The 25478-nt window shown below is 40.6% G+C and overlaps 1 protein-coding gene across 1 annotated transcript in view; it reads left to right on the top strand.

Moving 5' to 3' along the window:
- Positions 1-1729: 1729 nt before the first annotated feature.
- Positions 1730-25478, top strand: part of LOC120833893 (inactive dipeptidyl peptidase 10) — a 95897-nt gene continuing 72148 nt past the window's right edge. The window contains exon 1 of the mRNA XM_078091307.1: positions 1730-1929. Coding sequence (XP_077947433.1) covers positions 1873-1929 — 57 coding nt within the window. The 5' untranslated portion in view covers positions 1730-1872. The remainder of the gene's footprint in view (positions 1930-25478) is intronic.

Here is a 25478-nt window from a genome sequence, read left to right as displayed (position 1 = left end):
CCACAACTCACATCCTTAAAACTACAAGAGTGCAGGAAGTCTTCCAGGATGTGTTTCAAGAGCTCATCATCTTTAACTGTTACTGCGGTTCAAAAAAGTTTGCCGGTTATTTTTACTTGGTTCCAGCTGGCTTCCTGCAAGTAACACCAACAATGATGCTCCAACAGCTGTCAACTGTATCATGAAAATGCATTCGGACAGGTTTTTTTTCTTTGTATAATAACACCACAAGACTGCTTTTAATAATAAGGTGAGTACAGTACGGAGATCGTTACTATGAATGCCAAGTGCGGAGACTTCTCATCCGAGCAGCACACACACACACACGGACAATTGCTTGTGACCTGAATGCAGCTCTGAAAAGAAAATGAGTAAATCTCAATTCTTAAGGAACTCTTGTACTCTTTATCACTTTTTGCTTTCCCTGAACTGAGAGCTCATCTCCTTCAACTTACGTAATCATATCCGACCAACATCGCATAAATCCATCTGTGGCCAGATTTTGTGAGCAAAATGCTTGTTGTTTTCTTTTCAAAGTCAAACAGTATCACCACCAAGATTTTAAGAATGTTTTGAGAGGTTTAAGTAAAGAGACATCATCATCTGCTCTGCTGGATTTACTCCACCATCACCAGTAATAAGCTCCAGAGGGATCCCGTCCATCACATGTCTGTGGGGATAAATCTAATGAAGAGGATTTATATTGAATACAATAGCAAGACCTGTTTTGTTTGCTTCCACTGTACAAATTACAACAATTTGTATGGTGTCTTATGTGAGGAACTCTTCTCTTTTTTGAAAAGATCCACGGTTCAAAATGACTAACATATGACAATAACGCCGACCAAATTGTTTACTCTTTGGACTGACAAAGTCGGTGTTAATCTGTTATGTCATTCGTGATTTGGGTTCTATTTGAAAGGTCAACACTGCAGTGATTCAAGAAATACCTTGGAAACTTGTTATCATGACAGATATTTCACTGTGGTGTGGGTAAATGTTCTCATTCAAAATTGGAAATGTAAATAATTCACAAATGAAGAAGAAGAAAAACAATCCAGCTCCATGAATGCCTGTCCAATAACTAACTGTACCTTTGTCAGAATTTCTTGGAAGATTATGATGGAGAATTAAGGTAGAGCAAAAGAAAATTACTGTTTAGTTCTGGACGTCTTACATTTTCAAACCTATCAGGAAAACCAAATCAGTAATCTAGCAGGATTTAAAGCAATCATTTCTCTGCAGAACTTCAAAAAAGCATTCATGCCTTTTGAAGCAGACATAATGTACAAGTACGTGTTTAAATATAGCAATCAATGAGACAACTGCAGTTTCCCCAGAACACTGCTGTCTTGCTCCTCACTATCACTAAAAGAAAGAAATACAATGCTGGTTCTCAGATCTTTCTTCTCAGCTTTCTTTGAGTAAAATGATTGATTTCAAAACATTATCATTGACCCATAAAGCTTCCTGGTCCCCAGAGCCAGGAAAAAACATTTAGGAGAAGCTTCCAGTTTTATACCACAGTTTTTCATCAGGTCTTTCAAAATGCTATTGTTCACAAATGAAAAGTGCATGCCGTATGGTAAAAAAAACCCTCCTGTCCAGACACTAAATATATTGTTTGGTACAGAATATTATGATGTCTCTGAGTCCACGCGGGCTCACTTGGCTGGAGTGTAACTGTCGCCTCACATCTGGCGCAGCACCGCTCTTTACGCGCGCCGCATCATTGGCCGACAACCCGCGCGTGTCACCGGGAAGACGGATGAACCAGTAAACAGCTCGGAACGAATACCAGCATCCCGTTCGGTTCGGTCCCTGTGATCGTTTCTTTTCCCTGCTGAACGGAGCTGTCCGCGGTGCTGAACCATGAACCAAAGCGCGGGAGCGGCGCAGCACAGCCGGCGGTTCTCCAGCGACGAAAAGGTAAGAAGAGCGCCGCTTTGGTCGCGCGCTGACCAGCCTGCATGCGTCACCGCGAATCTCCACCGCTGGATTGTTTCTCGTTTAACCACCCGACAATACGCGCCGCATGAGCGGAGATGTTTGGGTGACCTTGACTTAACTTCGAGAGAATCTTGTCTTATGTGAGGAACAGAACTCTTTGAGGGACAATAATGACATACTGTGAAGGAGGAAGCGCGCTCATGTTTTCTCTCTCTACATGAAATGTGTTTCTTCAGGGGAAACGGGAGGAATGGACTTTGTTGCGTGGCTAAATGTGTGTTGAATATTGAACATACTTTTGTAGTTGTGTCCAGCAATAAGAGTGAAAGTAAAGATGCTCTATAGGTTATAACACCAATAGTGGATGTGTGAGAAGGTCTCATGAAAATGACATTTTGGCTTGGAGGTGGCTCCACATGAATCACAAGGGATTGACAGTCATCAGAAAGTCAGCGGTTCAAATACAAGATGCATTGATACTAAATGCTGCTTCTCTGTTTAGCTTTGACTCCTTTTTGGTTCTCACTGATCGAGCATCTTAACTCAACTGAGGTTTCACTTTCTTGAGAATATGTATTTGTGTTAAAAGAAAATGTCTGACCTGTTTTAAAGTCCCAGTTAAACGGAGGTAAGAGTGTCTTTACCTTCCGCACTGTGATGCATTTCAAAGTGAAACGGCAAACAGTGCAGTTAGGGGAGGGCAAATGTAAATCAAATCCTTCGCATTTAATTTGACTGCTAAAACATTGGCAGGCCTGTTGTTGAGACGCTGAGACGATACGGAGCTACCAAGGAACGTTTGACTTCACACAAACACCTTCATCCCTTACTTTGGGATCAGGAGGATGAAGAGTACAACACGTAGTCGTACTGGTTGAAGATCTGCACAGTGTCCCTTAAATTAATGAAACCACAGCCAGCTAACGGGTTTTGCTCACTGGTATCCTGACACACATCTTTTCCTGTCAACAAAACACATTCAGTTTGAGTGCATGATATAAAACACTGCATTGTTCTACAAAGGACTGAAATAAACAGACAACAGGACCAACAGACCAGCCAACTGACATTGCTAAATTGCTATTTATTTATAGCGACGTTAGTAGTGTCAAACCAGAGGTTTTCAAGGAAAATTGTCAATGTCAATCATCTTGGATATTTGCTGTATTCCGTGTGTCTCATTACATCCAGCATTGTGTATCCATTAAAAACATCTGCAGAAAATGGGAAATTAAGACAATTATAACATTGTCCCCACGGGCTTAGTGAGAGAAATAAACACCCTTTGTTAACTTCCATGCCTCCTCCAGTTTATACATTAAACTGAAGTTGTGAGGGGCACAGTTTGTTTTTTTAAACAAGAGCAGTTTCTCTAACGACACTTTCTGAACGGTCAACAGCATTAATACCTTTGTTCTTAATTGCCGTCTGTCTGAAGCACTCATTTTGTTTCACGACTACCCTATAAAATGTATTTTTTCAGATTTTTGAAAAATGTTGTAAGAGTTAAGACCTTAACACATGCTGATCCTTCTTGTGATTCATTAACATGTCAATATATTTATTGTAATATTGTTATTGTAATATTAACTATGGAGTTTGTCAGGAGTAAAAGCAACAAGCTTTTTGGAAGGAGTCCAGTTTCCCTGGGCTTTGGCAATGCAAATAAAGGCATCAACCAATCAAGTTGTGTAAAACCAGTTGAGTTGTGCCTGTTTTTTTTCCTACAAAACAAAAACAACACCGAGTTCCGTAGGCTGAAACTCCATTTAACCATGACAAAGGCAGTCCTGCCCAGACATTCTTTTCATTCTTACATCCGATACCCATTGTTGATGCCCATTGTTTTGGAAAAACGTATGATTTGCTGGAGAATTATTTTCCTCCTGGGCCTTTAAAATGCAAAAAAATCAATATCAAACAGATGCAATTATTTGTCAAGATGTCAATCTTTGAAAACACAGTTTGGAATACTTTTTGTCTTTGCTGAAAAGGAGGCAGAGACCGTGCAGATAAGCAGGTGAAAGAGAGAGAACACAAAGCTGAGTGGAACCCAAATGCCCAACCTGAGTCAAAGGTGTTTTAGTGACCCCCTTGATTACAATTGCCATAGTTTCAAGATAACTTCTAAGAACGAACTGCTATAATATATTGCTTTACATACAGTGTATATATAGGTAAGTAGTCAATGTTACTAGATAGAACAAATGTGTTCAATTGGTTCAGTTCCAATTAGTATTGTACTCATCTAGATAGTATTGCAATTTGGTTAGTTTTGTTTACAAGTGTCAGTCAGAGTCATATGCTAAGAACAGACTGGTGAAGAAGAGTACATTACCTTACATGTTTAAGGTACAGCAATATAAGGTATGCACACACCTTGAATGCACATAAACATAGCGACTAGCTCAAGGAAAGCAAAGTCTCGAAAGCAGTTTTCGGCTCTGATATACAGTGTCAATCTGCTCTGTATAGCACGCCCTGTGAAGTTGCGTACACGCCTTCCATTGCATTTGCAGCTCTGAGTGGCGGTTTGGCAATTCCCAAATCATGAGGGCACCTGTTGCATTTTTCTTAAAGCCAGAAATCTGGGGGTTATTATGGATTCAGATTTACACTTGGAGAGTCACATCTAATCAGTAACAAAATCGGCCTACTACCACCTCAAAAATGTAGCACGACTTAGAGGGCTCATTTCAGCTCAAGACTTAGAAACACTTGTACATGCCTTTATAACTAGTAGACTAGACTATTGTAATGGTCTCCTTGCAAGTCTTCAAAAAAAAACTGTCAGGCAGCTCCAGCTTGTTCAGAACGCTGCTGCTAGAGTTCTAACAAAGACCAAAAAATGTGAGCACATTACACCAATTCTTAAATCCTTACATTGGCTCCCAGTATGTCAGAGAATTAATTTCAAAATCCTACTGCTCACAAATAAATCACTACATGGTTTAGGGCCAAAGTATATCACTGATATGCTTCCACTACATAAGCCTTCAAGATCACTAAGATCTTCTGACACAATCTGTTAGTGATTCCCAGAGTAAATACAAATCATGGGAAAGCATCATTTAGTTACTACGCAACAAACAGCTGGAATAAACTTCCTGAAGATTTAAGACTTGCCCCAACTCTGACCACGTTTACAACAAGACTGAAAACTTTTATGTTCAGCTTCGCCTTCTGCTAAATTTGACCTACATTGCACTTTTAACCTCTGCCTTTAATTAAACAATTTAAATAAGATTTTAATTTATAATTTTATTTGCTGTTTTTAATTGTCTTTTAATTCCTGCATTTTATTTCACTTTATTGTATGTGAAGCACTTTGAGTCTGCCTTATGTATGAAAAGCGCTATACAAATAAAATTGCCTTGCCTTGCCTTAACCGTACTTTCTTTAGTTGAAATAGATTGGAAGGCTAACTAATTAGCTCGCCAGAATTTTGCAATAGATTACTTCATTGACCATGCATGCGCGGTGATCTGTTTGTTAGAAAAGACGTTGTCTTAGACTGGCTGCCATGCAGGTCAATCAAATGGAAAATGCCATGGGGAGGATGGATGATAGGCTAAAATCTCATTTCGAAATGCATGTGATCTACCCGCAATGACTTTGTGGTTGACTGGGCAATCACGATTGATTTATTAGGCCCCCTCGTTTAGAGAGTGCTGTCCGGCCAGTGGACTATTTAGGTACTAGCTAAGAAGGAGCTTCCTAAGCAATCGTCTCCGTGCACTGCTAACCACAGTCATGATAACACCACTTTTACTGAGCAGTTATCACACTTTGCCCTGTTTCCCCGGCAGGAATGTTTTTATCAAAAGTGATGTCGCCAGGATAGAAAAGTGCTTTGGGGCTGTATTGGAATGCATCTGCTCGTGGGACACAGTGCAGATAAGAGGAACACGTGGTGTTTTACCCCAGTGGGGGTTTGCCTTGTGCTCACAGCTGGGTTGGTAACGATTTGGCTTGGCGATTTTGTTATGTTTTGTCACCTGTTCTTTGTCTGTTATATTGCTCTGCAATGACCAGTTTAGAAGGTGAATGGACATCCGCTATAAAACACGCAAAGCCTGTTACACTACACAAATAATGGTACCATTACAAAAAGCATTCAAGCAGTCTGGAATTGAATTGTTGTAACAGATTTGTAAAACTGTTATTTGTTTTACTGAACTGTTCAGGTATGTTTATTCTACTGTTGTTTTTGACCAGCAAGTTGGAAATACTCTTACGCAGCATCTACATCTCAGACTCCCTCAGACTCCCTCACCTGCCAGTAGCAGGTGGCCGATGGGTCTCTACACTGTCCTGCCTGACAGGAACGCATTGCTTTGCGTTTGACAAGATTGATTTTCTTCTGACGTGTAATCCTGTGATTCTCATGTGTCCTTGTGACATAGCAAGAATCCCAGTAGCAATTTCTGAGAGACAGCCCATAGTGTAATTTAAGGTAAATTCCCTCGGTACATAAGGGCTCACCAGAGAGAGACCTATATGCGTTACATGGAGTTCCCATTGCGGGACAGATAGGAGACCAGTTGGGCTTCTCGTCGCGTAACTGCATGTACAGTTGTTCAGGGGAACGAGACAAGAACAAGAACATTTGTGACGACTCGAAGAGACTGTGAAGATTAACTTCCTGTTTTATTTTTGTAACCACGGCACTTCCTGTATCTAGTTTCCCCCCACAGCTGAGTTTAGTTTGTAATCACCCCCACCTGTATTTAAGCCTCAGTTCCCCACTTGTCTGTGTCAGGTTATCTTTTGTCGTTCCTAGAGGTACATGTTTGTTGTTAAATTCCCAGTGCTGTGTTTGTAATATTGTTTCTACTTTGTTGCCAGGCTCTCTTCCTTTTTGTTTCTACAAGAGCGTGTGGATTCCGCCTTTGCCTGTGCCCCCTTTGTTTTGCATTAGTTTACTCTCCTAGTAAAAGATTCCAAACCTTGAAAGAATTTTCTGTTGCCTTATTGCTCTGCACCTGAGTCGAAGTCCTGACTCCTCACAACATTTTTCCAAAACCAACATAGGGAAGGAAATTTTTGACACTTTTCTAAGTTCTCCAGTGGATGCCCAGATAATCCATTGACTGTGAAACCCCTCGCAGCTTTATTGCTGTTGCTGTACCAGAAAGTGAACCCCACTGATGCATGGACAAGCAAGAGATCATTGTTGAAGGTTTTGGAAAGTTTAGGACATCGCTAAATCGAGCTATAGTCTTGCTGTGGAAAAAAATAAAAAAATTGGAACTTTCTGTTTTTTTTATATAACTGACAATAGAACGAGACTGTTTAGAACTAAAGTGCTTTCACCTTTAGCGACAGCCAAAGTCTATAATTTTGCCAGTGCTTTATAGTGTTTGAGGAGTGGCTGTGCTTCTCCATTCTAAATATCCATCCATCCATCCATTTTCACACCACTTATCCTGCACACAGGGTCGCAGGGGGGCTGGAGTCTATCCCAGCCAACTTCGGGCAAGAGACAGGGTACACCTTGGACTGGTCGCCACCCAAACGCAGGGCTACACAGAGACATTCACACGCACATCCACACACCCACGGGCAATTTAGATTCCCAATTAACCTGATCCCCGGAGCATGTCTTTGGACTGTGGGAGGAAGCCGGAGAACCCGGAGAGAACCCACACAGACACGGGGAGAACATGCAGACTCCACACAGAAAGGCCACTGGGCGGAGAGGAACCCAGGGCCTTCTTGCTGTGAGACGACAGTGCTGCACACCACTGTGCCCATTTTTTTTTTTAAATATATAAATGTTTTTTGACAGATGCAAGAAAGTTCACAACAAGATTTGAATTAGCATTGTAAGACTACTGCCTGCAGACAGCAAGACGAATCCAGTGTGGGCTTTTTTTCATGACATTTGCCGTCCTCTGGTTGATGACGTCAGCTCTGACTTAACCCCTGCCAGCTGTACCAATGGTTTGTTGTACATACGCTTCTTAGATTTCACGGAGCCATTGCAATTGGAAAAGAACCAACCATCCAAGGACACTAGTGCAGTTCTTGTACCAGATGAATCGGAACACAGATTCCCATCTATGCCTTTGGCATTACAAGAGAAACAGGAGACTCATTTTAAAAATACTTTCTATATAATACTTATATAATAATAATAATTTTATTTAATACTTTCTATAATAATTTCTACTCCGATTACATTAAAGGAGCTTTTTTGAGTAAAGTGTCAAACGAAATTATACCAGCGTTCGTTTTAATATTGCTCTGGTCTTTTGGTGTCGGAGCCCCATGAAAGCGTTGTAACGAGGGTGAAACAGCTGGAGAGCCAATCTGCCTCTGAAAGGAGATGATTGTGATTGCAGTTCCACAGCAGCTTCCCCTGCTTGACTTTGAGGTCTATGGAACGCAAAGCTAAGAAGACAGGTAAAAGGCAGAGATGCAATGCTGATAGATTGTGAAGGTGAGGAGTGCTCTCCTCATTGCATGATTACATGTTGCCTGCCATGAACAGGGTAAAAATGGGGTTAACCATGATGTAACTCTGGTAATATCAATTTGGCATTTAGCCATTGATGCCTTTTTTTGGTCAATTGGGAGCAGTGGAAACCAGTTGAGAGAAAATCCTCACCATTTTAGATGACACTAGACTTTAAAGTAGGGAATGACTAGAAAAGATAAGATGAGATAAGATAATCCTTTATTATACCCGCAGTGCGTAAAGTGGTCGAAAATGGGGTCAACCCCCCCCCCCCTGAGGAAACAATAAAAGGTCCTGCACCAGGCAGGGGAAAACACACAAAACACATATATAGCTAATGCAAAATGAAAATAAATATATACCTGCCTACAATAGGATTGTAGGAATTTCATTCCGTTGTTCTTGTCAAAACCTTTTTTAGTCTTTGGTCTAGGAATATATGCACGAGATCGCATCTGGGTTAAGTGTGGAAGTTTTACTTTTGAAGATAGTGAATACAAAAATATATGAGAAAACACAAACACAGACCTCTAGGGAATAAGTAAGTTAGGTCATCTGCCCAGTCTCTTGTTCTGCCATATTTTTGATTCATCCACCCACTTTGCTGTGTATGTACCTCCTCTTAATCTCAAAAGGAAAGTCAACATTTCAAGGTCCTAGATTTCTTTAACGATTTCATTCAACTTTTTTAGAAGGTGGGTCGGGTTGTAACCCTACGGGTAAATGTTTTTTTGCTGCTATTGTTAGTGTTTTTAAGAGGTATCAGTCATTTCCTGTTATTACTTCTGGTAGATTGCCTAAATAGAGTGACTTGCGCGGGTATAAAATCTGCTGGCCAAGGATATTCTGCATAGTTCTCCAAACATTCCTATTCCTACATATACATTGCTTTTTGACATTCATTTGTAAATAAAATTAACTTAATTTGCAAATTGAGTTTTACATAATGTAATGTACGCATTAGCTACTAAGCAAAGCCCTTTGGCATTCACCCTGTGGCAGTATGTTACCAGATTACAGATCTCCTTCCTGGTTCGGGGGGGGCAAATTGCTGCCATGTTTAACACAAAAGATTTCTACCTCCAGTATCAGTGTAGACGTGATCAGGTCAACTTGGCTGCTACGGTGATGCAACATGTGACTGAGTGCAACACATTGTCAACCCCCGGTTTTCCCCTTGTTTTTATTTATATGTTTATATCGGCCGTTATTCCGTTGGATCCTATTGCTTTGTCAATATTCTTCTTTTTTTTTTTCTCACAGGTGAATACAATAAATGATGACATGCTTAAAGCTGCCAATCTACCACATCCATTTCTGCTCCTTAAAAGCAGTCAGTGAGGCGTGCAAACATAATTGAGCGCTTTGCAGTTGCCCCCTCAGGAAAACCTATGAACCAAACTTAGCAATCATGCAAGCATTCAACAAAGGACAGCACCTCTTACTGTCAATCACATGGCGGGTTTCTCTTCATGCTTCAGAGACGTTTAGGAAGATTCTCTGATGAATGGCAATGGAGGAGATTGTGCCGAAATGGATCAGCAACTCTGGGAAATAAGAGTGGGTGAAAAAAAAGGCTTGACTTGGATGTAACCAGTTCACTTACTTGGCCAGTCAGTCATCTTTTATAGCGCTTATCCATATAGGGTTGCTTGGGGACGAGTTGATCCAAGCTAACATCGATGTCACCATATTGTATGCATGTAGCGTCTTGCTTGCTTTTGTAGGAGAATGGACTAAAACTTGACTTGATACGTGCGTGGTGTCTCTTCAGAATTCACTTCCATTTCCGCAACAGAACCAGTTGGGTTTTTAGAAAAGAACACAGACTGACTTATGAATCATTGTCCTCCCAATTGACTAGCAACTCATGTCTCTGAGCAACTGAAGTGTCAACTTAACGCTCTGTCATCAGAAGTTCAAACATTTTGTCAACATGTGTCCCTCTCAAGAAAGAACAGATGGCTTGTCATATTCCTCGGCGTTGTTGTTCACCTCCTGCAGTTTGGGTCAGCTGATGATATTCACCCCTGATTTAGAATGTCAAATAAATGCCCTGGTCGCCTACCACAAAAAAAAACACAACTGTCATTTGCCTCTCTTGTTTGTCTTTATTTAAAACCCAATCGTTGGCACCACCGTTCTTGTCCCATGTAAATACCTTGTCAACTAATTTCCATACTCACTGTAAGTAACCCCACGTCCATAATTTATTTAAAACCCAAACAAAACTGTTACTTCTATTGTATTGATGTATTTAATCCTCAAATCAGCATTTAAACAGTCATTTTAATTTGGATTTTGATATGATTTTGGATTTGAAACAAGGCCGGACTCTCTAACGCCTTTAGATGTTAGGAAATTAAAAACATAAGCACCATTAGGGACAAAAGTGCAAGCACATGTCCTCGCTAATGAAGATAGTGAAAGGGATGAGATCTCTTGGGTCTTTATTTATGATCAGGTTATTGACCTCTTCCGGTTCAAATGGATGACAACTGATGCACTTGTTAAGAGGTGTTAAATGTAAGCCCCTTGGATTAAGATTTTCAGAATAGGCGCATTGTTCGCACAACAAACATCCTTGAGAAACCCACCAACTATCAAAACTGGGTCACTGAAACATTTTCCCCAAAACAAATTAATTATTCTCAGTCGTCATAAAATGTTTTGCTTTCCAGATTCAAAAGTTCAATTATGGTAATGTAAGGTCAATACAACGCTGTATTTGCATTTCTAAAGAAATGCTGTATAATTCTTGATTAAGTTTATTTGAGTGAGACTAATCCTGAATAACAAACTTGCCTCTGTGATGTTCCCGGCAGTGCTTAGTCCTGCATTCGTACGTTCTGGATAACAATGAATCAATGCCATTTAATACACTGTACAAATTAAAGTTTAAAGTATTTGTGACGTGTGAAAATCACATGGGTGACTTTATTGTTGTTTAATTTGTCTTCCACTACTCCATAAATAGTTGCCAGTAAAAAGGTGATAAAGCAGGGGGACAAGAATCATATCTAGAACTGAACTTTTAGAGTAAAGGAGGAAAAAAACGGCACACATTGAAAGGCAACTTTTCAAATGGAGAAATAGCATAAAAATAGAACAAAGCTGCATCCGCAAGCAGTCAGTTCCATCCAAATAGTGTGAGTTTGTGCGGGGAAGGAACAGAGCTCCAGAGGCTCTCGGAGAAAGAGAGTGGCTGACTCCAGATTTTACCTGGGGGGTGGGATCGTAATCTGGGGAGTTGAGCTCCGGAGTCATATATCTCAATCCTTAAGTAGATGCACTTCCCTTGACTGCATGATCCGTTTTAAAGTTCTTATAGCTGCTAGAAGTATCACATATTGTTGGGTGTGAATCTGGGTCAGGAGTGGTGGCAGAAGCAAAGTACTCAGCTAGGGACGTAGTATATATTTATATATATATATATATATATATATATATATATATATATATATATATATGGAGCCTTTGGGATCACTTTATCCTATTGTACGTCTTGATGATGTCCTTAATTTCATGTGTTTTTTGTGTAAACAGTAGTAGTAATTTAATTGTGATTATGGAATTTTTTATATTCATGAGTTGCAAACTGTAAATAGCTTTACATGAGCTGTGTTGCCTCAAAGCCATTCAAGGGAATAAATAAATAAAACATTCATTAAAAGCACGAGGTGGTTGCTGAACCTATGACTAAGATGGGAAGTAAACAGACGTAGTTCTGTTTCCCTCTGACCCAATGTTCCCTCAGCACCATGTTCCCTTCTGGTTTTCAAATAGTCAGGTGCAGCTGCACTGCAACTCCGTCTTTAGATCAGATTTTCTCTTGCAGTCTGAGCCTAACAAATCAGAAGGGACTTTGATATCTGGGGATGTTGCAGACATGGACCCTCGTGCAAAAAATCCAATTTTGGATACCTGTCAATTCTAATTACACATAATAAGATACAGCTGCTTTGTTATAATTCCAGTTGTTCAGAGAGCGAGTGATTTAAATAAGTCCTCCCGGCTGGTTCAGGGCTATTGTCAGCCCACGGAATGATTTCCAGAACGGGCCTGTTGTGTTCAGCCGACGGGGGAAATGTGCGAATGGCTTCCATAGCAACCCGGAAGCGGGAAGGTCTATTGGAGCACATGCATGTGAAATATACTGAAGATGTACATGTTAATGTTTGGTATAATAAAACATGTAAATGTTTTCTGGCAATGGGGACTGGGGGGTTTGGAAGAGATGTTTTTTTTATGCAGCCATTGAGAGAGCATACAGAAAATGCCGTTACAACTATACAGATTCTTTAACTGAAAAATATAAAAGTACATAAGAATTGGATTAAAACAATTTAGAAAAAGTATTGATAATGTGGTGTGAATTTGGAAGCAAAAACTTTAAAATTTAAAACAAACAACATATAACCTTCTCTTCAAGAGGATGACTGTGTTGTATCTAGTGTAAATTGATTAAAGCAAACTGTAAACTGCTAATTGATTATTCTTGTTGGATTTATCTGCTTTTGTTATATTACTTTAAGATGAGAGATTGAGTCCTCTAAACCTAGTTTGAATCTATGGAAGGCATGAATGGTCTTATTTCCAAACGTGCCATCAAACTTCAGGTGCACTTCTATCTTTCCTTATCGGCCTCACACACAGAGAAACACACACACACCTACACACACACACACTCTCATAAACAATATTGATTAGGTAAGACTCCGTCGGCGGCTCTGCAACGCTCCACATACCGTTGGTGTTCTCCTTTCACTATCTACCATTTTGTCCTTCATTGCACCTCCGGTTTGACACCCTTAATCCTTGCAGTTTCTCTGTCTCTAGATGTAATTACACTGTGGTTTGCAGGCTTGCTGTGCGCGCGTGCGGTGTCTCTCCTCTGGATGTCCCGCACAGTGTGATGACGGAGGCTTGCGAGATCTGAGGTGGATGTGAAGAAAGGGCCAGAAAGACAGCTGCCTAATGTGCTACAGTGCTGCCTTATTATGCTGATCCTACTAAGGAGAGCCTCCATAGGATGCAGATATGCATGAGTCTCAATTGGCTTTGAAGAACAAGGAATGAAACCACAGGGGGGGGGGGGGGGGTGCTGTGTTTCCCTTTCTGTCTAAATGGGTTTGCAGTAGATGAATAAGTAACCATAAAGCAAAACTGAAGAAAGTGGGACATGAAAGCAAATGTTGTATTGTACGTAGCGCAACCTTCATGTTTAATGTCCCATGTGGTCTATGTGTTCTAGATATGAAATTGGTTATGACAATTTTGGTATCTTTCAATCTCTTATCACTTAATTTCTATCAATTTTTATTCCATTCAATGATTGAAGAATCTTTGATTACATTTGAGTTGTGCCACATAAAGTGCTATATAAGATCCTTGAGTTGGTGGACAGTCGATTGTTTGACAAGCAAACTATAGTCACTCAAATCAGGCTGTTGAACATGTCGGGCCAACTCCTAACTGGCTTTGTTCCATCCACATGGTGGAGGTCCCGACAACGATTACGGACAGCATTCAAAGTACGTATTTGTGTGTATTTCTTACTTGACACTATTGGGCGATTCACTTTGTGTAAGAATAATACAAAGGACGTATTTCTAACTGCAATTGCCAAGCATTCTCACACATCTGTTAGACAAATAAGTTGACTCCTTCACACAGACGTCATCTGGGTGACAATCCATTCATTTTGTAGACCCGGCCAGACCAAGATCTCATCGTCTTGGCTCGGGATTACATGGGTGATACACCATCGTGTGGGTTTTATGCATATATATATATATATATATATAAGTTTTAATTTAACTAGCCAGAAGCCAGAACTAAAACTAAAAAAAAGCAGATCCAAACTCCATGACTATGTCTGTCTTTTAACTAGAAGAAGAAAAACAGCTGTCCTTTGCTGTACATGGAGGTTTGTCAGGCATCCAACAACCTTTCTATGAATCATAAACAAAGCATCTCTATGAAAGCCTGCAGGCGGGTTAAATTTTTGAACGTCCCAGGTATCACTCGCCTTGAGGTGTCACTGGAAAGCAGCAGAAACATTGCACTCATCTCCACATTAGCATGCTCTCACTGGTGAATGGACGCCAGAGGCAGAGGTTTGGAGGGTTTTCTTCCCTGCGGCGTCTCAATTAGCCGACTTTCACCTGAAGCTCTTTCACATGAAATTTCCCTCATGTGCTCTTCAACTCAAAAGTGGATTCTCAATTACTCTGTCAAGAGCGCACGCTAAATTTGCATGCATCATTCGTTGACCGCTTGCGTCTCGGCTGTCCTGCTTACACACAGCCTAACATGACTAATGTCTTACTGAGGTTGTGAAGGTTTTATAGGTAGTTTATATGAACAGAAATGGATTAACGTGAGCTGAAGTAGACACGTTATGAACCTGATATATCACTTTCTAAGTCAGTAACGTTGGGAATAAATACACAAGAAACTTTACTTGGTTGCTTTGCTCCTTTTTTGTGGTATAATTATAAACTAACTATACGTTTAGTTTTGTTTGAATCGGCTTTAAAGAACCGGACATACTCGAGGAATGAAATAGTTATAATACGGTTTAAGGACATTTCATAATAAATATAGGGAGATTTGTGCACTCTCATTTGATTAACCTATTTTTACACTTTTGTTCAAATTGTGTTCTTCTAATTGTTTGCTAATCTATTTTTCCCTGATAGCCTGTCAGAGCGATCTGAAGCCTGGTCTACATGATACATTGTGATTCAGCCTCCCATTCTATTCTTTCTGACACTATTAATCTCCTTGCTGACATAGTTGAACTTTAATCAATACTAATCACACACATTAATGTGTGCATTTCACTGCAGCAACACAGGCACACATTGTGCACAGTGTTTTCGAGCTGCAGGGGAAATGGCTGTAATGTGTCGTTACAGCCAGTGGGGAGCAGTCCTGCACTGAGAAACGGCTTGCTTCATACAACGGAATAATACTGAATACATGCTCAATCCAAAAAAGACATGGAAAGAATGTCAAAAAAGAAAATGGCAACTGTGGCTCCGCATGTGGGATTTGTTGCACAGTACGAATAAAAGATCAGCAAAATGCGAACATATTATAATAATGTATCAGTTGAGAGAAATAATCATGGAAGAAGCTCCATATTACATCTGCTCTGTGTCCTTGGGTATGGGGAGCTATTTCCTTTCTCAACATGTGCTCAACATGCAGTTAGAACCTTGAAAAGTCCCACCTAACGGCTGCTTGATTATAGCACTGATTGACACATTTATTGTGGTATCTGAGAGGGACACTTTCACACAGAAACATGTCAGGAAGAGTGAGTTTTTTAACCAATTTTGTGTCAATGCGCTTTCAGAAAAAGTGGGGAGACGGTGTAAACAGGCAGGGAAAGTTTGACTGAGTTGCGCTTTGATTTTTTTTCTTCATCTGTGGCAGTGTTAAGGACTATGCGCTCGATATGAATAGACATGTGTCCACCAATGGGAGTCATGGCTGAATACATCCAGGAATTGTAGAATCGTCCCTCTATTATTGTCTCCTCCTCCCGTTTTATGTAAAGTCACACCCTTAATGGGAACAGGACCCCGATGGAGAACACTTTGTATGGGGCTCATTCTTTTATGTTATAGTCCCAGCACAGGCAATTAGGAAATCCTGACAAATAGTCATAATGGCTGCTGTCGATTTGCTTTAAGAAAGCTTAATGACATATTGGCTTCTAAGTCTTTTAAGAAAATCGAAAAACAAAATTTCTGTATACTGTATATACTAAATAACATGTCACAAACAGCACAGGTTCACTCAGATGACATAACATCGATCACCTCCCTTTTCGGTGAGCTCCCTTGTTTTGGTTCACCGGTCTATGTTGCCGGTCTGAGTTCCAAGCAGGTGCCACTGACTTTACACTTCTCAGGCTCACACTCACCGATTATAAAAAAAAAGACAGCATGCACCGGCTGGTGAAGAAAAATCAACTTATAACAAGCCAGAGGGGTTTATTATTTTTGTCTCAGGAGTTCATGGCCCAAACTGGGGAGAGAAAACAAGTGAATACTTTCACTTGTCAGGAGGAGAGAAAATAGACCCTGATGGGATGCTCAGGTGGTCCTGGTTGTTTTAAATCCGCACATTAAGTAAGCAACAGTACAGAAGGAAAAGAACACAAACTGGCATTTGAGCTTACATTTCTTATTATTTTTTGCCACTTGGAAGCAGCACAAATACGTTTTAAAAACAACATTGACACATCAACATATCTTTTAAAGTTTATACACTGACCATGTTAGCAGACCTTTGCTTAATCACACGCGTTTCAGCCAGTTCACTAAAATAATGTTAAAGTGGTGAGTGAAGGAAAACAACAAAGCTAGAACCAAGCCCTGAAACCGTAGCAGTTGTTTAACGAGAATAAAACACCAGGTAGAACCATAAGATGGATATAAGAAATTGACATACAAACCGTGATGTCACCAATTGTTGTGTGCACCATTGTAAAGCCATGAGTTTGGTATTTGGGACATCACCATCTTATTTTTACGTCAGTTGCCATTTTTTTTTTGGGCAACAAGAAGTGACCCGTTAGGGTGGAGCAAGTGCAGCCAAACAACAACTTCGTCAGTTTAGTCACAAAGAAGACACACACTGTATCTTGGGGTCTATTTGACTGAACGGATCATAATTCACCAAATGAACCTCATGCTGTTTTGTAAAAAAATAGATGTTTGTGTTGATGTATAATACATGAAGATTAGGTCAACAAACAGAGAAGTGCAGAGCATTGGAAAGTGTTACCTTTTTGTTTTATTATCCAAAAAGCACAACCTCTTGGCTGCATCTGTACCCAGATGTTGGCCTACTCTCTAAACAGAAATCCCGAAAAGAGGTATTGATATTTAATCTGAGACATCTCTCTATGATGAAAAAAGTTCTCTATTTTTTCCAGAGGAATACTATGTCTTTATGTCAGCCGTTGAGCCTGTCAGGGCCCGACGTGTTTCTGAGCACATCTCTGACTCTGACACATGGAGGCTTGTCCATGCTCCATTTATTTATGTATTTTCACTCCTCAGACATGTCTGGCCATCCATATCTATAGTGTGCAGGCTTAACACCAAGCTATGCTGAGGACACTGACTGTGTTTTGCACTCCTCCGAGGCACTGAGCCATGGTGTTTTTCAAAGGACGACCACACTCTATATTGATAGAGTACACTTTAACTGATGATTATGCTTTTTTCGCTGCTCGTCCATTCATTTCTGCTTTAACCATTAAAAACACAGAGATGAATGCAGATGGATGGGCTTTTTTGGGACCCTATTGCCAAATATTTAACTCTAACCCTAGAAAAAATGGATATTTACTTGGACTGTCAACATAAACATTTTGATCGATGCAATTAATGTGGCTACAATCAATGTACCGTTATGTTTCAAAATATTTTAATGTTGTCAATTTTTGTTTACTTCTGGTCTAAGATCCCCACTGTGTCACTAAAAGACCGTGGTTTGAAAACGTCCTGGCTAAATATGGGGAGATTGTTGGCACAAATGCAGCCGTCAAATCATGGAGAGTTGAGAGCAAAGTGCACAAGCACATGATTTGCTAGTTGAACATAGAATTCTGCCTCCAAGATGATGAAATGTGTGTAGTTTTGTTTAAAATAACATTAACAATTAAACAACAGTGTCTAAAATACACTCTAAAGTGAGTACTCATTACTTTTAATCCCGATTAATGAATTTCAAAATGTGCGATTAATTAGTTAATTTTTTTGTTAATCTACTGACAGCCCTAATAATAACCAGTGAACGCCCTAATGTGTTGTTTTCTCAGCCACATACCTAGAGCAAAGACAAAAGCTACAGGTTATCCCCCGTATCAATGTCATTATGCCATCCACATCTCAGCACAGAGCCATTACATTAGGCGACATGTCTTCTTCTTACCTATTTAAACTTTGAGCAAGAGACTCGACCTAACAAGCTGTAATCAAGAGTTTCTTCAGGTACACAGCAGAGGGAGTTGCTCCTCTTTGATTTTGAGCTTGTGATGGAAAGCAATACAACACACACAGCTTGTCAAAGGAGCGCTACAGAGGGCAGTTGTTTCCATCGGTCCGTCTTATGATTATTTGTCTTTTTTATTCGACAGTCCAACCTCATCTGGATGATCCCCCACATATCTATTTCCAGCCACAAGATCCGTCATATGCTGCCTATAATTGAATCTTTAGCTGGAAGGAGAATATTTACGGGGGATGCTACACCATCCGGTACACCGTTTCTAACCTTATCACATCCGAGTGGCCAGAGAAATATTTATGATGACTCCTTTCAATTTATGTCTGCAGTGCAATGACATAACACACTTCATTTCAAAGATACTGAGCTCTTAATACTTTTATATGCATAGAAACAACTGTTGTATACCCATCAGCCTTAAATGTAGTGGTGATATATAACAATTTAGTTATTGAGGGAGAATAATTAAGCATACTTCATTTTTTAAATCTTATACATGATTTAACTATGGCATTGAGATGATATTGATCTCCCATCATATGTATGATTTGTATGTATCCAAAGGGAGGGGGAGGGGAGCAGAACCAAAACAAAAGAATCAAGAAAGTACCCTTGTGTGTTATGGTGGAATAGAAAGAGAGTTTGTTAATAAGCCTGTTAATAAGAGATAGCCTGCTCTAGAGGGCAGAAGAGAGACAGGCCTGTAGTTGTTAAGTTCAAACGGATTGAGAGTGGGCTTCTTCAGGGCAGGGTTCACTCGCGCCTTCTTCAGAGAGTTGGGGAAACCGCCAGTTGAGAGGCAAGTGTTGATAAGATGGGAGAATAAAGGAAGAAGGTCAGGAGCAATAGACTGGAATGTCAGACGGGGTGGGGTCAAGGGGGCAGGTGGAGGTTATCGAGGTGACAACTTGGTTGGTAAACAAGTGGGTGAAAGAGGAAAGTGAAGGGCTTGAATATGAAGTAGATGAAAATGTAATCACAGAGGTAGGATTAGAAAATGAGGAGAGTATGCCCTCCATCTTTTTGCTAAAATAGTTGACAAAGTGGCTTGGTAGAACGGTGAAGTAAGGGGTGGGACTGGAGGCATCTAGGAGGTTTCTGGGGTCAGAGAATGAGGATTCAAGAGTTAAGATGCATTGGAGAAGTGGTCCGTTGAAGGGAGGGCTGATAAGACAGAGGGGGCCAAAGAGGAGGGAGAAATGGAGCGACTGTTACAACAGACAGGTACAGAGTCAGTGGATGTGATACGGATGTCAGTTTAAACGAGTGGGAGAGAGTAGAGTGACTGTCACGGTGTGAAAGTCAAAAGACATTAGAGTAAAGAGTCAAAAGTGGGTAGAAAGAAAAGCTCCATTTGGGATGAGATAAGTAAAAAAGTTCCACCACCCGTACCTGTGGGTCCGTACCTGTGGGTCCGGGTGTGTGGCTGAGAGAAGGCCGAAGAAAGAGCATCAGGGTGGAGACGTGTGTCTGGTGTGATCCAAGTCTCAGTGAGAGCAGAGGAGTCAAGTGATTGTTGGACAGTAAAAGCCGAAAATGAAGTCAGTCTTGCGGGTAGCCGAATGGCAGTTCCTGAGGCCCCCCTGAGACAAGGTGTTGGGAGCGGAAGGGATATATAATAGAGGGAAGTTAGTCATGTGACGATTTGCAAAGCCTGTAGTATCTAAGTTATATAAAGATATACAAACAGGCATGAAAAGTACACACTCGGGCCTTCATGTACGAACATTCGCAAACGTAGCGTTATCAGCGCCACGGCCAACCTGCAGAAAGCCCTCGCTGTCGCATTTACGAAACCTGCAGCTCATCGGGTAATCAGCGCCTTTCTCCTCCCACTATACCGCACGTTGCGAGCATTTAAATGCACACTGGAATGGAAGTCCTTCTATCTTTCTATCATGGATAAGCCAACAGCGAAAACAAAAATTCAGTGACAACAATGCTATGACTATTTGATATGATCCTGATGTGAATATTTGTAATGTAGCGAGGAGTTTAACAACCGCTGGAATGGAATGTGAACGCTGAGTGGGAGATGCAATGTCATCTTTGATTTCTTCCAGTAACTGTAATATTGCATGGCTGCTCAATATTTAACGCGTAATGATTTCTTATTCACTCAACTGAAAAAGTGGGATCGTTGTGGCCAAAATCCTTTCAGCTCATCTCGTTGTCCTACGTCACCGCTTGCCTCGGATTACCCATTTCACCAGAAGGCATATGGGAAGAAAAGTGCTTTCTGGTTTACACTTGCTTTTAAGAGGCAGAAAACTTTCACCGCAAAATGTAGGTGCACCTGCACGGGGGGATTCCAATTCAGTTAGGGTTAGTCCACATTGCAAAACAAAAACGCTGAAGTGGGCGTAAAAGCATTTCTGGACTGCGAGGCCTTTATAAAAGTCTCCTCTAGAGTAGTGATTGTGACACTTTACATGTGTACTGTGCACACACTGGGCTATCACGTAGATGTGATTTTAGCCTGCCATGTTTCCATTTTTTAAAGGATTTCGAGGGCTGTCTGTTATCCTCACTGTAACAAATTGCTGTAAATTTACGGTGCATTTCTAACGGTATCTTACAGTATGTCATAATAACTGTGACATATAGGTAAATTTCCATCCCTTGCTTGTAAATTAACGGCCAATGTCATGAATAATCAGTTAAAGCCGTCAATTTACAATAATAGCAGACTATCGTAATTCAACTGCATGTTACATATATTTTATGAAGTGGTGGAACTACACATACAAGTGCAGTGAATCACAATCCATCTACATCTTTTGTAGGTTAATGTATGAAAGCCCATGTCAGCCACTGAAAAACAGGTCCTGTAAGTCATCATAATGAGATGACTTTGACTTACAGGACATTACTATACATGCAGCTGTCACTTTTATCCAAAACGCCCATGGTTTGACATCATTTTATGTGGAGTAATTGGGGGTTGGGTGTCTTGCTCAGGGACCCTTCAACATGGCACAGGGGGCAGCCAGGATTCAAACCGCCAACCTTGTGCTGCACAGCACACCCTCCCTATTCCATGCGCCGCCTTCGCTGTCGTTTTATTGGCCAGAATGTAAAGATTATAAATATTTGTATTATTCAAAGTGTTCATTGCAAGCCCATGTCAGCCACTGAAAAACAGGTCCTGTAAGTCATCATAATGAGATAGTATCTCATGAGATACGATGATGACTTTGACTTACAGGACATTACTATACATGCAGCTGTCTCTTTTATCCAAAACAACCATGGTTTGACATAATCTTATGTGGAGTATTTGGGGGTTAGGTGTCTTGCTCAGTGACACATCAATTTGGCACAGGGAGCAGCCAGGATTCAAACCGCCAACCTTGTGCTGCACAGCACATCCTCCCTATCCAATGCGCCGCCTTCGCTGTCGTTTCAGAGGCCGGAATGTAAAGATTATAAATCTTTGTATTATTTAAAGTGTTCATTACCTAAAAGTCATTTGAGTGTTAATCGTGACCGACTGCTCCTGAACGTGACGTCAGACGCGTAATCTCAGTTCATCCAGAATACCTGTCAGTGCAGTTCAACATCGGAGGAGTTTCTCATTGCCTCGTCTCTCCAAAAAACGTTGGTAAGTGTTATTTGCCTATGATTAACATTCTCCTTCCTTACATCGTCTTGTCTTCCTCAACTTTGTAGTTTTAATATTTTACCAATGACAGTGTTTCTAAATATTTTATTTTGGTTTGTTTTACAGAGGCACTGGATTAAGGACGCCAGCCGTTTGCTGATGTCAATTGAAAGTGTTCCATAGCGTATTGTTGCAGTTACCTTGTTCCTAATGATTTTATGATTCATTTTTTTATTATTGTATACATGTGGCATATTTTATGTTTTGATCTTGGTTACAAATGCTGAACATTTTTGTCTTAAAGGCATCTAATAAACTCCAACCACTATGACTGAAATGAGTTTGGTTGTCTTTTTTTAATTTGTGGGGAATTAATGCAAAAGTATACGGTTATATGTAAACGGTAACATTCTGGTATTTATAACACAAAAACAGTAATGATATGGTAAGAAACTGTACTCCAATATACGACAACATACCGTAAATTACGGTAGGGCACTGTAAATAAAACAGTAAGTTACTAGCGTCGACTGCCAGTAAATTGCAGTTAATTCACAGTAAAATTGGTTCAAGTTTACGGTAACATACAGTAATCCATTATACAGTAACATAGTGTAAAAACCATTTACGGTATTATACCGTAAAATAACGGTAAATTCCTGGTTCCCCCTCACCCTGACAAAAAATAGTCCACATAGACCAAGTAGTTACAGAGTTATTATACTTGTATATCATGGTATGCCAGTTTTAGGGCAGAGACCAAAAAACAGCCTCAGAGTGAAATATTGTAGACTAAAAGAAAGAAGATTATCCTGGCGTATCAATACTTCCATGTCAGTTCATTGTTCACTTCTTAAAGCATCAGACTGGAGCCTTGTGGTTTCCACAGCTCTGTTACACTCCATAGTCTTATCCTTAGGGGAATGCTTTTCTGTAGATACCCATTCGTGCTGCTAGAGTTATGGTGCGATGTTTGATCTGTATATCACTTTTGCCTTCTTAAGTTTCTAGGCTAAGTATTTTAGCAAGCTGGATGGAGGATGCATCCGGTCTGAAACACTCTCTGAGCTGCAGTGCCCGGTTATTTATTTTGTGAAACAGACGGCACAATAAAATAACAGTCAGGCCTGATTGTTAGAGTTGTTTTTGATCATCACTATTGAGAATAAACACACTTCTTAGTGGTGGTCATGTTGGGAAACCTGTGGGTCAACTACCTTGAATCACCTTAGCAGTTATTGTTGAATCCTCGTTGAGCAACATTATAGCATGAATCCCATAACGCTATGCAAAGTGGAAGTACTGCCGGCCCCGCTGGGAGTCAACACTCTGTAGCTCTCTTCAGCTTCAGACTGCTCTCTGCTCATTGTTTTGGTTTGCTGCTCAGTATGATTAAGTCCCAAAGGCTCTCTCTGACTGCCCACTCAAACTCTCTTGTTCTGTTTTTGGCCATGGCCGGTATGAAATAGCAGAGAGCCAAAGTAAACAAGTGAGTGGTGAAGAGTCAAACTTGTAGCAAGCCAAAGAAGTTCGGGGATGTTGTTCTGGAGCTGTTGAACAAACTAGGACTGTAATAAATATTTCACCTGACAGGTGAAACCAGGAGATCATCATATTGCTCAGTTTGCCCAGGTGTAATTTAAGGAGAATAAAAGTCGGCAACCTACTTTATCACAATAACAGTACATGCTTGTGGTAGGGCTTCATCAACGGACTGGGTCAGTCAGGAATAGGCAATGACAGCTGTGGGAGAGATAATGAGGAGCACCATGTAGAAATACGTTGATATTTATTTGTTTATGTTGGGGCCGGCGCAACAAGCTGCAAACACACCCTTGAGTTATCACCAAATACAAACAATAGCTTACGCTGTGTGATTACTTTTTTGTACAGCCCAAATAAAAAAATACAAATTTGCCTCAGAGGGCTTTACAGTTTGTACACACGCAGTATCCTCTGTCCTGAAACCCCCACGTTGGCACAGGAAAATGCCCTGTCTTTCTTTTCTCCTGTTTGGTCACCATGGAACATCTGGCCTTCTGGAATTGCATTTCCGGGCTGGTCAGTTACTAATTAGTTTCAATATGAGAATCTCCATCTGGTAATGTGATTGATGAGAGTAAACCCAAAACAGTGACCTTCCTGTCAATTGAACAAAAACAATGACTTGAAAGGAAATGAAACTGTTTAAATCACATTCACACCAAATCAGGGGACCGACAGCCCCAGGGTGTAGGATTGTGTGAAAGTGTCACATATTTCACCTTTACGCCATTTAATCTCCCATGGCTGCACTGTATAGCTCCCAACTGCCTGTTACAAGATTGCTCTCCCCAGCATCTGTGCTGAACGGGGGCAATGACCAGGGGGTTAAACCACACACACACACATCTCTGCTATGGTTGTGGGTGAAACTTTTTCTAGTTAGTGGCAAAGTGGATTTTCAACAAGATACAAATGTGGTGTTTTCCACATTACATTACATGTCATTTAGCTGATACTTTTATCCAAAGCGACTTACAATAAGTGCATTCAACCATCAACCACCTCGTTCCCATTAATAGGAAATCTAAGATTTCTCAGTAGGTTCACCAGCATGAAGATTTTAGCAACTCGAAACCTGTGACTCATCACCCTGAAAGTGTGTAATCTAACATAATGTGGATTCAGATTGTGTACAGTTAGCTGTGAAAGATTCTACATAATCCTCCAAACGGACCCATGTCTGCGTAGACAGGCAGGCAAACACAACACATAGAAAGTGAATGTGGCAGCCAGAAGTCCAGTCTGCATGCGTCATATGTACTATATGTGCCTTATGAAACATTCATGCAGACAAACTCACAACGTCTCTTGGGATAGACAATGCTGACAGCAAATATACATGAAGGGGTTAGAGGCCTTAGATGGTCAAAGCTGAAATGGGGAAAATTTGCAGGGTTCTTGTACTCAAGCCCTGGGCATTAAATAAGAGCAGAGAAACTCTTTGATGTTGGGATCTATTAGTGGGCCCACAGAAGTATGAGTGCACTCGCTGTATAAGGGAAAGCAAGATGCTGGAGTGTTGGCAATGCATTGTTCCGCCCCCTTTCCTTCATTTTCCTAATGAGAAAGGAGTAGCAAAGCCTCTCGACTCACTTCTACCTCCTCAAGGTCTCTCTGCCTCTTCATGCACGCAGCCCGGATACTAATTCAATAAGGCTTGAGGCTACACCGCTCACTACAGAAGAAAATGTTCCAAGCCAAGTATACCCTCACTCCCAACTTATTAGCTTACTCGTTTTATGTAACAAAGAAAGGATGGCCAGGTTTAATTCAATTCTTTTATTAAGTTTGAGAAAAGCAGTTAGAATATTGCTCTGTAATTAGGACTTTTAGGATTTTTTTTTAAATATCAGCACTTTTAGTTTGAGCTTTGCTACATGA

The sequence above is a fragment of the Gasterosteus aculeatus genome, chromosome 16 (genome assembly GCF_964276395.1).
Source record: "Gasterosteus aculeatus chromosome 16, fGasAcu3.hap1.1, whole genome shotgun sequence".
Classification (NCBI taxonomy): Eukaryota; Metazoa; Chordata; class Actinopteri; order Perciformes; family Gasterosteidae; genus Gasterosteus; species Gasterosteus aculeatus.
The sequence above is the reverse complement of the archived record's forward strand: the minus strand, read 5'-3'. Positions and strand labels throughout refer to the sequence as shown.